The 11,636-nt window shown below is 37.7% G+C and overlaps 1 protein-coding gene across 4 annotated transcripts in view; it reads right to left on the bottom strand.

The window, feature by feature from the left end:
- Positions 1 to 1,543: 1,543 nt before the first annotated feature.
- Positions 1,544 to 11,636, bottom strand: part of DOCK4 (dedicator of cytokinesis 4) — a 421,656-nt gene continuing 411,563 nt past the window's right edge. For all 4 annotated transcript variants that reach the window (XM_054024160.1, XM_054024176.1, XM_054024169.1 and 1 more), the window contains 3 exons: positions 9,198 to 9,311; positions 8,072 to 8,133; positions 1,544 to 4,716 (listed from right to left, as the gene is read on the bottom strand). In XM_054024160.1, coding sequence (XP_053880135.1) covers positions 4,297 to 4,716; positions 8,072 to 8,133; positions 9,198 to 9,311 — 596 coding nt within the window. In that variant the 3' untranslated portion in view covers positions 1,544 to 4,296. The remainder of the gene's footprint in view (positions 4,717 to 8,071; positions 8,134 to 9,197; positions 9,312 to 11,636) is intronic.

Below are 11,636 nucleotides of genomic sequence, written 5' to 3'. Positions count from 1 at the left end.
TATATTTATGCCTGTATCTGTAATTTTCACTACATGCATCTGAAGAAGTGGGTTTTTACCCGCGAAAGCTTATGCCCAAATATATCTGTTTGTCTTTAAGGTGCCACCGAATTCCTTGTTGTTTTTGTGGATACAGACTAACACGGCTGCCCCTCTGATAATTGGAAATTCAGAGAGCTAGCTCCTGAACTGCAGTGTACTGCACTGCTAAAAAACTGGCCAGTTCATATTGCACTTACCACTATAGGATCCCAGATACACGCTGACTGCCTTATTAGGAAGTAAGACCATCACAAGTGTTAGACAGATGTTGGATAATATTGAAAAGCAATCATGAAGCCACTGACAACAATTCGTAACTGGGTGTTGGTACTGTGACGCTGACAGACCAGCTCAGGCCAGAGTCTTAGTCCAATTCACTTGTGTGTGAATATCAAAGGAATTAAATGTATTAGTATATATTCGGGCCAATTCACTTGTGTGTTAATAGAGATCAGAGGCGACGTTAATTGTACTGTTTCCGCCTATGTTTATCCTGTTGTTTACTATTACATTACATTATGCATACCTAGTAATTAAGTAATCCTAGATCAAACTGTGTGTTAATGTAAGAGTGTATCAGGTGTTAGAACTTCATGAAAACTAATGAAACGTTACTTGTATTGTTTTCACTTATCTATTCCTATTATAATGTAATGACAAGCATTTCCATTATGTATATCCCTGTAACTAAATAACTCACTGAATGCAAATGAAGAGAGCTAAATTCAAAGAAATTGGCCATTGTGTGGGTACAGACACTTGTCAGATTGTTGTCTGTGAAAAGAAGCTATAAGCACTGATTCAAAGAGAGCCTTTATCTCTGGACTGTTTCGATTCTAACAGGGTGGAATAACTGAATGAGAAGTCAGAGATCCCCAGAGTTATTCTGGGTATCCCTGACAGACTTCTGGGAAATTGGCCGATTGCTACATCTCTGCTATCATTTTGGATTTACAGACTTTGACTCACATGTTATTATATTTTACCTGCTTTAACCACTCAGTAACTCTCATTCTTTTTCTTAGCTAATAAACCTATGGTTTACTATAGAATTGACTGCCAGCGTTGTCTTTGGTGTAATATCTGGAATTCCAGTTGATCTGGAGTAAGTGACTAGTCTCTTGGGACTGGCAGCAACCTGATGTGATGTGATTTTTGGTTTATGTGACCATAATCACTAAGTCCAATGTCTCTGGGTGGCAAGATAGGCTGGAGAGCTTAAGGGGACTGTCTGTGACTCCATGATAAGACTGGTATAATGATCCATTTGTTACTGGTTTGGTGAAATCTAATTATAGAACATACCACCATTTTGGGGTATCTGCCCTTGTTTTCTGACAGTCTGTCCTGAGACAGGCACTCACATTTGAGAGTCATTCCAGACAGCATGACAGGTACATTATTGGGTGACGGGGGAGTGTTCTGATACATCTCTTGCATTATTTTCTGAACTGCTTAATGTCACTAAATAAGTCAGAAAACTACATTTATTCATAATGCATAAAATTCAAATGAGAGCTTTATTTACAGTAGGCTTTCAAGCTCTGGGTGTTGTAGCATACATAACAAATTTCAGACTACATTTTTGTAGAAGCCAGGAAGAAAAGCTGATCTACAGAAACAATTTGTCAAAACTGGCAAAGCAGAAAATGTGTCAGCTCCTTTTTACAGCACTTCACTGTCATTTTTTTATGGTCTCCTATTGTTCAGAGTGTTCCTGATGTCTTGGTTATAAAAACAGGGAGTTCAAATTGCCATAAATTAACCTAACTCTTATAGTAAATTTTACAGTCCTCCATTGATCAGAAGTGCAGGTGAATGCCCTCCAAATCTTTACTGTCTTGGCAATTGTCTCACAAAGCCATTACAGAACCGAGCAGGGAAAGGACTAACTCAATCCAGGAGATTTTTATCAGAAAGAAAGCTGGATCTTTGAAGCAAAGGAGGCAGAAAGTTTAATTTTATGACAAACTGATTTATAATCTACTACTACGTGGAAAACAAATTATACTATAAAGATTAATCAAGTAACTTTATTCTGCAGCAACCTATATGAGCATCTGGGTAAACAGAAACCTCATGAAATGTTTTGCTGCAAAGCTGACTTCAATAATATATGCAAATGATAAATTCAACAATTCTGCTCACTGCCAGAAATAAAATAAATGGCTTCAGGAGCAAATAACACTGATTCATACTGTGCTCAAGCACTAGTCAACCAATCTATTAAACTACACCGGGGGGCGGGGGGGGGGAATCAAAGCAGCTTTGTTATCTTACTTGTGACACCTTAGTTAAATCTTAGGCATTACCTCTTCATACCAGCATAAATATGTAGCCTTCTACATCTTTTATAATGTGGTTACAGACACAAAAATGTTATAGTCAAAAGCAAGAGCTAGTTCAAGGAATTTCAGACTTCAAAATAGGCAAGATACAAAGCTAAAATTCATATGTTCCTTTTTCAGTTATGAATACTTTCACTAAAACATAAATATTTTAACATATATTAATTTTTTCTGACATTCAAAATTGTAAAGTCAATATGGCAGAATTATTGTTAAAAGCACATATGTACAAATATTCTTTTTTCCATACATAAAGTATTTGGCATAATTATAACAATCTTACTGCATACACAACTGTTTGCTTCTTTTTTCACATAATGGTACACTCCTTATTAAAATTAACCACTTATGTACAAAAATACTTGAACATTTATTATAGAAAACCTCTATAGCTACCATCAACAGCACATACCTGCTGAAGGTTTCACTGAGAGAATATAAAAAGTGGTCACTTTCTTCCAGTTAAGCTATCAACAAAGCAAACAATTAAAATCAACATGAGCTTCCCCAAAAAAGAAGGAGAATATTTTTAACAACATGATTTAAAATACAGTTCATAAATCTGTTGTCAACCAAGTGTTAAAAACAGTAAGTAAAAGAAAGAGAGCTACAAAAAATACATACACAAGGTGCTTTCTCCACACTCCTACATCTGGGCATTAGCTTTCCATTGCTTTACAGACGCTATCTAGTGAAATTCAACCTAGAACTGTCTACCATCATCTTCCTTCAGTAAAGATGACAATGATCAACTAAGTTAAAACAACCAATCAAAAATAAAAACCAATAACAAACAACAACAAAAACCTGCACTAGTAAGAATATACACGAAGAGCTGTTAGGAATTTTGCTAATTTGTGCAGAATTGTGAATTAATGCCCTTTATCTTTTAAAAATTTACTGATACATAGCTAGTGATTTATATTCTTTAAATTTGTTCACTTACTGCATTGATTTAATACTAACCAGTATTGATTCTTGTGTATCCTTATTAACGGGACACATTCATTTATGCCTCTATAATATCTGGATATTTGTTCTTCTGGTACAGAGTTTTTTTTTTTTTTGAAGTTAACTTTCAAAGACAGGAGAAAACCTCCAACTAACTATTAATGGGATTTTTTTTGTATGGGCTAACTGAAAGAGTAAAGGTAAATCGCACCTTAAAAAGAAAGAAGTGCACCAGATACAGGAGATAAGCTACTGTTATGGGACTAAAGAGTTTCTCAACAATCAAATTAATTCCCAGAAAGGTGTTCTACACTGAATGAAATGTGAATATTTGTTACTCTTAGAAAGCAACACAAAAGTAGTATTTTGTTTCAAGAACTTACAACTTTTGTCTTTAGAACTTTTTACTGCGGGGTAACTTGCATTAACAACCCCCTCCTCCGCACCACCCCTAACCCCACATGCACAGATATTTGAATTGACCAACCTGCTCATGGGGAAATGGGAACAACATTCAGCCTACTTGCAGAAATGTCCTGGCCTACAAACAATGTGGTTAGGAAGCGTGCATTTATTTCTAGTAATTAGCTCAGTTAGCATAGCCTACATTTTGTAAGAAGCATACAACTAATGCAAATGAGAGCTCGTGGGGTTTTAGATTTAATTAAATTATTTTTTAAAAATGAACATAACATACCAAAAAGCTATGCATCCATATTTACCACCTTGAAATTAACAACATTCTCTCATTCATGCTTCCTGTAATATCTGGCAATCAAAATTATTAATTTCATTTAATAATGTGCAACATAATATTAATAAGCATTTTAAAAATCATTTAAAAGAAAAATTGGGTAAAATATTAAAGTGCCTACACTAAATGTATTTTACTTTTTTTAAATATTATTTCGTAAACGGTAAAGAATTCATTGCAAGTAAATATAAAAGTGACTTCTTATAACTGAGACACTTTCCGAGGAAGAGGCCTGGGCCGAGGAACCTGTTCAGTCCTCCGGCTACTATTTTCCAGATTGTTTGGCCGTGCCAGCAGGGGTTTGGGTGGCAGTGCTGGTGGATCTGAAGTGACAGGGATGGAGAGGCTGTGAGGTAGCGGAACAGGCCGTCTCAAAGTTCGTTCATAAACGCTGTAAGGTGGCGGAGTTTTACTTTCTTTTCTCATCGGCTCCTCAGAAACACTGTAGTTTGGAATAGTTTGTTCACTCCCTTGACTTTCAAAGCCAGATGTTTCTGATGTGCTACATCGGCTAAGTGAAGAGATTCCACTGCTGTAACTTCCTGACAAGACTGGGGAGTTGGATATGAGCCCCGAGGAATGACATTCCACTGGAGATGGGGTAAATGATTGCCTGGATCCCTGCAAAGAAGAAAAGAGAAGGATTCATGAGAAGGAGAATTAAGAGCAATGTTTCTCCGTGAACACTAAAAATCCGGGTAGATTTTTTTTTTTTTTTTGCACTGATTCTTGGGAGCATGATAGATGAAACATGTATTTATGGTCGAATTAAGATCCAGTAAAAATATAGTCCAAGCTTGTCTATAGAATGCTTATATTTTCTAACTATACATCAAATACTGTTCATGTCAACAATTTATTTTAGTGGAAGTAAGCTATATTAAAATGTTGTATTCCTATCATCAGTCTCTGGAAAAATCTGTCAGTGTTTAAAAAGAAATAACTTTCATAGTACTGACAATGGAATATAGCTTGCAGTGTAACTAGTAGCACTGTGCCCTCTACTGCCAGAACACTGTATCTATATCACATTGAGTACTGCTACTTCAGTCTCTGGTTTAGAATATATTTACAGCTTTCCTCCCGTTTTTTGCAATGAATCATGCTGTAAAAAGAGATATAACACTGCTTCATGTGTGCTAATATTCCATGTATGATTTTTTAAAAATTAACTACTTAATCATTTTATAACACAGGAATGATAGCTGTTTAATGAGAATAAACTTCTATTAAATTTCCCTGCATTTTATCAGTGTGGTGTCTGGTTTCAGGACCATAACTTATTATCAGATACCATTAACAGTGCAGGTAGCTTCAAATTCTGCAGTGTGCATCAATGTCATTGAAAATTTTTAGCATCTTTTGCTTGTGAAAGCCACAGAACTTCCAGGATTGGGAATATACTCAAATCACCATCGCCAGCCTGGTTTAGAAGTATTGTTTGCTCTAAGCCAAGTGGTGATGAGGCAACTCAAGCTATTGTATAGGTGATAAATATTATTTACTAAAGATATTATTCACTAAGATTCTCACTTATGAGTCCTAGTTCCTCAGCACAAGATTGGTAGAACTCCCTCAACTCTTAAAGAATTTTTATCCTCAAGAACAATAGTACTGGAGTAGAGTATAAAACAGGCCCTCTGTTGGCAGTCATGTGCCACCCTCGATACCTGAAGTCATAGGTATTGAGTTCTTGGGTCTTCAGAAAGGATGAAAACAGTAGGTACTGAGAGAGGGCCAGGATCTCTCCCATGTACTCCTGTTAAGGCCTCCAACTCAAGGCAGCTCCATATTATGGTTTCCAGATTTCCCCTTTCTACATTCATGTTACAGAAGTGGAGACGGGAAGAGTGAATCCAGCTTTGCTGGTTCACTTGTAATCTTTTGAAAGGATACTATTCCAACTTCAAGGCACTGCTTGCATCCTACATTGACAGATATAGGATTTCTTGGCAGAGGCAAACCAGTTTTTGCACTGATGAAGACACTCAAACGTCAGTGCTCTTGGGGCATGAAGTTCTACCCTTGATACAGAGCCTATATCAGTGCTACCTTATGTCATTTTTCTGCTGGCACATTTCTTAAGCTTCTTACCTTCCAGGAGTGAGAATCCTGGCAGAGAGAATCATTAGAGAAGTGAAAATTACCTGTAATTATAGTTTTCTGTAGATTTTACTCCAATAGATTTCTTATGCACTTACCCCACATATAATTTGGGGATTATTAGAGCTGGTTGTAATTTTTCTTTTTTTGAAAAAACAAACAAACCTGTTTAACAGTAAAAAAAGGGATTGTGAAAATTGTACTTTTTCTCCTCCTCAACTCTAGTGATCTTTTTTTAAAATGTCTCAGTGCTTGCACATTGTTTCTGTTTTTTCTCTGGAGCAATTTTTTCAGTGACGATAAAATATTTTTAATTGGCCTCTCCTGGGAACTCTGCCACTGATGTAAGTGGAGGATCTGACCTGCAATGTTTGTTGGGTAGCATTAATACCAGGCAGGGGATGGTGCACAATGGTCAAAGCGGGGACATGACACACTACTCCATTACTGCTATCCTGGTGGGTCAAAATTCTTCATGAACCAATAGAATTTGGTTGGTCTGATGCTAAGGAGTTAAGAGAGAGGAAGGAAAACTTTAGCAGAACATCTTCAGGGAAGCAGAATCACAGTAAAATAATTTTCCCTTTTTGATTTTGATTTCTTTACAGTGGAATAGCACTTGTACTGAATTGTGAGGAATTGAACGCGTTAGGAAAGGTGTAGACTTCTAGAGATTTGCTGAAAACTCAGTTTATCCTAAGCATTTTTATATAATGCCCATCACTGCAATAATTAGGCACCAGTAGTATACTGTCCATTAGAATCTCCTTATTCTCCTCTGACTGTCCTGGAAGTTACTAGGCCACACGGTACTACAGGCCAGAGGTTCAGATTCTGCTGAAGAAAGGAATGAAAGAAGCTTGGGTTTGAAAAACTGTAAGAAATGCAATTAGTTTTTAATTATGACTTAGTCATAAACTCAGACTTATTAGTATTAAGGCATGAAATATACAACAACAAACAACTGAAGAGATAAGAAAAGATATTATACATACAAAAGGTTTTGCTAAGTACCAAATACGTTAGACTTATGCTAGCTAGTTTGAGAGACAGTCCGGGCACACCAGACTCAATCCTCAGCTGAACAGTGGTGGAGGGAATGTGGATCTAAAACAACTTTCTGTTCCCCTGATCTTGGGCTGGCTGGTGCCCAGCTGCTCTGTTCCAGATTAGGATCAGATAGCTGTGAGCACAGCAGTGGAGTGGAGACAGGTGCTTAGAGCTGGCTTTATGCACCTCCACCCCATGCCGGGGGAATTCTTGGCTGCCCATCTAGAGATTGATTCAAAGCCCACTGAAGTCATTGGAAAAATGGAAAGATTTTCATTTACATCAATGGAACTTAGATTAGATTCTTAGGGGCAGCTTCCTCAGGCAATGCAAAGGGGCTGGAAGAAGGGCCAAAGATTGAGTCCAACGTACGGCATGGGAGGAGTGAAGAGGGTTTTATTTAATCGTCACTGTGGGCTAAGAAAGCTGGTGTATTTCGGAAATCCTGCTAAACTGCTTTCTTCAGGTTGTGTTCCTTTGTGTAGTAGGAGGCTTCCACATTTGTTAAGGACATTACATCTGATATATTATCTGGACAAAATCTTAGGCCAAAATTTTCAAATGAGAGCTTCTGGGTGCTCAGAACTTCTGAAAATCAGGCCACTTAATTTCAATGTCTAAATATTTAGGATCCTAATTTTAGGTACACAGTTTTGAAAATCTTAGTGTGAAGGTTTTAGGGCTGCTACTGTCAGCTACATTTGTGAATGCGAAATGTGCATAAATGCAGTAGCATAAGAAATGATCTAAAACAGACAATATAAAATAAAAGTTATACACCACACAACATAGACATAACAAGCCCCATGGAACAGGCCAGTACCTTCATTGGAGATCTGCCAGCAGGAGAAGGGGAAACTGAAGCTACATGCCTTGCCGGTGAAGCTGTGAAGTTAGAAAGGGTTCAATTTAATTTCATAGAAACTAGACAGATTTTAGAATGCCACCCTCGTGAAAACTGTAAATTAGATTTATTACAGAAATTCTACCAGATACAAAAGGTCACCAATATGTTTAGATGGATCACAGAAAAAAAGAAAAAAAAAACCAAAAAAACGATACAAAGGTATTCCTGGGAAAGCTTTGTTAATGGAAAAAAGATGATCCAATTTTTACTACCCACTGCCTCCCCCTGTTCGATTCTGTGCATCTTGCTCAAAGGCTGTGCATACTTTAGAAGATTTCATTTGTTTTCAAAGTTATGCAAAGGTTATCTTACAAGAGAATACATACAGCATGAAATATTTATGCACCCATCTCCCCTGGCAATTTTTACATCATTCTAAACTAACTGACAACGTGATTGAAAAAATTCCTTATGCTCTCTTCCCCTCCCTTTGTTTGTTCTTTTAAGGAAAAAATTCTGTACATATGTGTTAAACAAGCAATAACACATCACAAAGCATGCTTCTCCCAGAGGCCTGCAGGTCCATGGTGTATTGTGAGGATAAATGGAAAATATCTTCAATCACTTGAAAACAATCATACTTAAAGTAGCACTTAAATATCTTTTCCTTTAAATTGACAAAATGATTTTTTGAAGGACAAACTGGTTAATGAAACTGAAACCATGGCATTACATGACTGCCTATATAGCACCACCCAATAAGATGCTTCTTTTCAGAGTGCCCAGGTTGTGATTACTAACCTCTAATCATTGTAAGATCAAAAGACCAAAAAATCAATCATCTCTTCTGGGTATCAACATGAACTGCTTGAATCTAATAAGTCATTAAATGAAGATGCAGGATATTGAAAATGGAATGTTACAAGAGTACAGAACGTTAACAAGATGAAAGTAACTGCAGCTCTACAGCCTTCCATCTGAGTCAATGAACTGATAAATTATCCTTCCCAGGGAGTTAAGTGTTAATCACAGTGGAAAGAATCAAAGCCATCAAGTAAATCATTTTGTATTGGAGGTTGGCCTGAAATGTTCATATATTCACCAGTTTGTGTGGGTCTTGGTGGCACAGGGGGAGACATAAGCTTTCCACTTTCTGACATGTTCCTGGCTTCTTTTCCACTGTCTAGACTCCAACTGCTGGGTGTGGTGTTTACAGCTGGAAGAGAAGGACAATGCTGACACATCCGCTAATATTTCCAGCTCTCAATTCCAACCTCTCCACCTTTCCTATATCCATGAAGATTACAAATATGTAGAGTTAAAATGTTAACCAACTTAACAGCATGCCTGAAAAACTCACCTGATTACAATAGCATTTAAAAAAGCACTTGAAATCATGCATGTTAGACTCCTGGCCTGCTTGATGTGTGTATTTGGCTCCCTAGGTGAGTCTGAGATTGTACCGCAATTTGGACCTCATGAGCAATAGCAACTGAAAGAGCACTCTGGTGCTTTGCACACACAGATCCAGCTACAGAGGGAAACAGACGACGATCCCATGAGTCAGGGCTACTCTACACTAGAAGCACTGCATCAGGCGCAGCTGCACCGATGCAGTTGTGCTCCTGTAGTGCGTCTGGTGGAGACACTCTATGCTGACAGGAGAGCGCTCTCCTGTCAGCATAATTACCCCACCTCCACGAGAGGCGGAAGCTGTGTCAGTGGAATAGCATCTCCCGCTGACATAGCGCCAGTGTGGACAGCGCTTAGGTTGCTGTAACTTGCGTCGCTCAGGGGGGGTGACTTTTTCACACCCCTAAGCGTGGTAAGTTACAATGACTTAAGCAAAAGTGTAGACCTGCCCTCAGATTCCCCCTGTAGCAGGCTCCCTGTTTAAAGAGTTCTATGTGGAATGAAACAGACTGTTCCTAGGCAGTTTCCTCTGAATCGCTTTACATATGGAAAGACTGGAGAAGTAAACTGACTAGAATTCCAGCCAATATTCCCTCAGAATATCTTCAATGTTAACACACTTCTGTTGCCCTGGCATAGACACCCCCACCCCCCCCAAAAAAAACCCCGCAAAAAACCCGAGAGAGAGAGAGAGAGAGAGAGAGCGCAAGATGGAGGGGTAGAGGAACTGAACAAAAATACATAGGCTGATGAAAAGAAGAGATAAAGTTAAAAAACATTAAAAACTGCACACAAAAATGGAGTGAGGGCAGCATATGACCTTTACTTTGTATACATGAGGTCCAAAGGTTCTAATTAAAAATGTAATTTACTCGGTTGCAGGATGACTTTGGCACCCTTGACTTGTATAAGATCACTGTTTGGTATTTATCAGTGTAATTTTCCGAGGCTTATACATCTTTAATTGAATTGTAGTGCATGGAATAGTGATTACTGCACAAAGCATGGAATATTCTCTATGACGGGAACCAGAGAGGTCTCATACTATAATATTCTCCACACTTGTCTGACAAAAAGATATTTAGCACTGGCAGACCCAAAAGAGATCTTAAAAATTGCAAATTTTCCTCAAAGCTACCCTCTAGTTAATGAAAAATCTATTACCTTCAAAAAAAAAAAAAAAAAAAAAAAAGACTATAGAATTGGTAGAAGCCCTTTTAAGCTGAACCACCTGTTGACAATAAATTCAAAGTGCTTCCAAGATATAGGGAGCACAAGCTCTGTCTGCACCATTCTTCTCTTGGCCTGTCCTCCATACTTGTGTGCAAACATGGTACTGAAACACAAGAAGGACCTTGTGCTCATTTACAAGAATGGAGTGAAAGTCAGAGTGCAGTGTTCATGTTGTTATTCACTATTTCTATTGCAGTACATTTAAGGACTACGAGATTCCTACTGTACCAGGCACTGTACAAATAACAAAAGTAACCAGATGGGCAGGACCCCGGCTAACTGGCTCCCTAGGCTCCAATCTCCTACCCCAGAGATCTTACAATTGAGAAAATACATAACAGGAAATAAATACACAAATAAGGGGGGCACAAGGTAAGAGGGAGAGGGAGATATGTTTAAACCAGTATCCAATTGGTTTCTATAGTCACATGTGCCCTGATGTTCATGTGCCCAGATAATAATGACCAATCTGATACTGGCACGAACCAACCTTGACAGTAATCCGTTTGCAGAAATATTGCTCACAACCTGTCACTACATTAAAAAACAAAACAATGACAAAAATTTCCTGACATTTTATTACACTTTCTAAAGCAGAAACATTTTATAAAATGTTCCCTGTAGATATTACAAAGAACTAATTTGTGATGAGTGAACAATTTTATTCAAGGGGGGCTAAATAATGAAGTTGTTTGCTTGCAGAACAACGAATTCATGAACTAAATTAAAACAAATGTATTTAAAGCACCAAGATTCCTTGTATATTTAATTTTCCAGTCCTAATATCCAGGATTCAGGTTTACCTGGCAACTCCCCATTTACATTTTAATATTCATTTATTCATAAGTACACATAACATATATTATGCTTTTAATAGGTACCAATTAAAATGCAT

This window comes from Malaclemys terrapin, chromosome 1 (assembly GCF_027887155.1).
Source record: "Malaclemys terrapin pileata isolate rMalTer1 chromosome 1, rMalTer1.hap1, whole genome shotgun sequence".
Classification (NCBI taxonomy): domain Eukaryota; kingdom Metazoa; phylum Chordata; order Testudines; family Emydidae; genus Malaclemys; species Malaclemys terrapin.
Note: the sequence above shows the minus strand (reverse complement) of the source record. Positions and strands in the feature narration are given on the sequence as shown.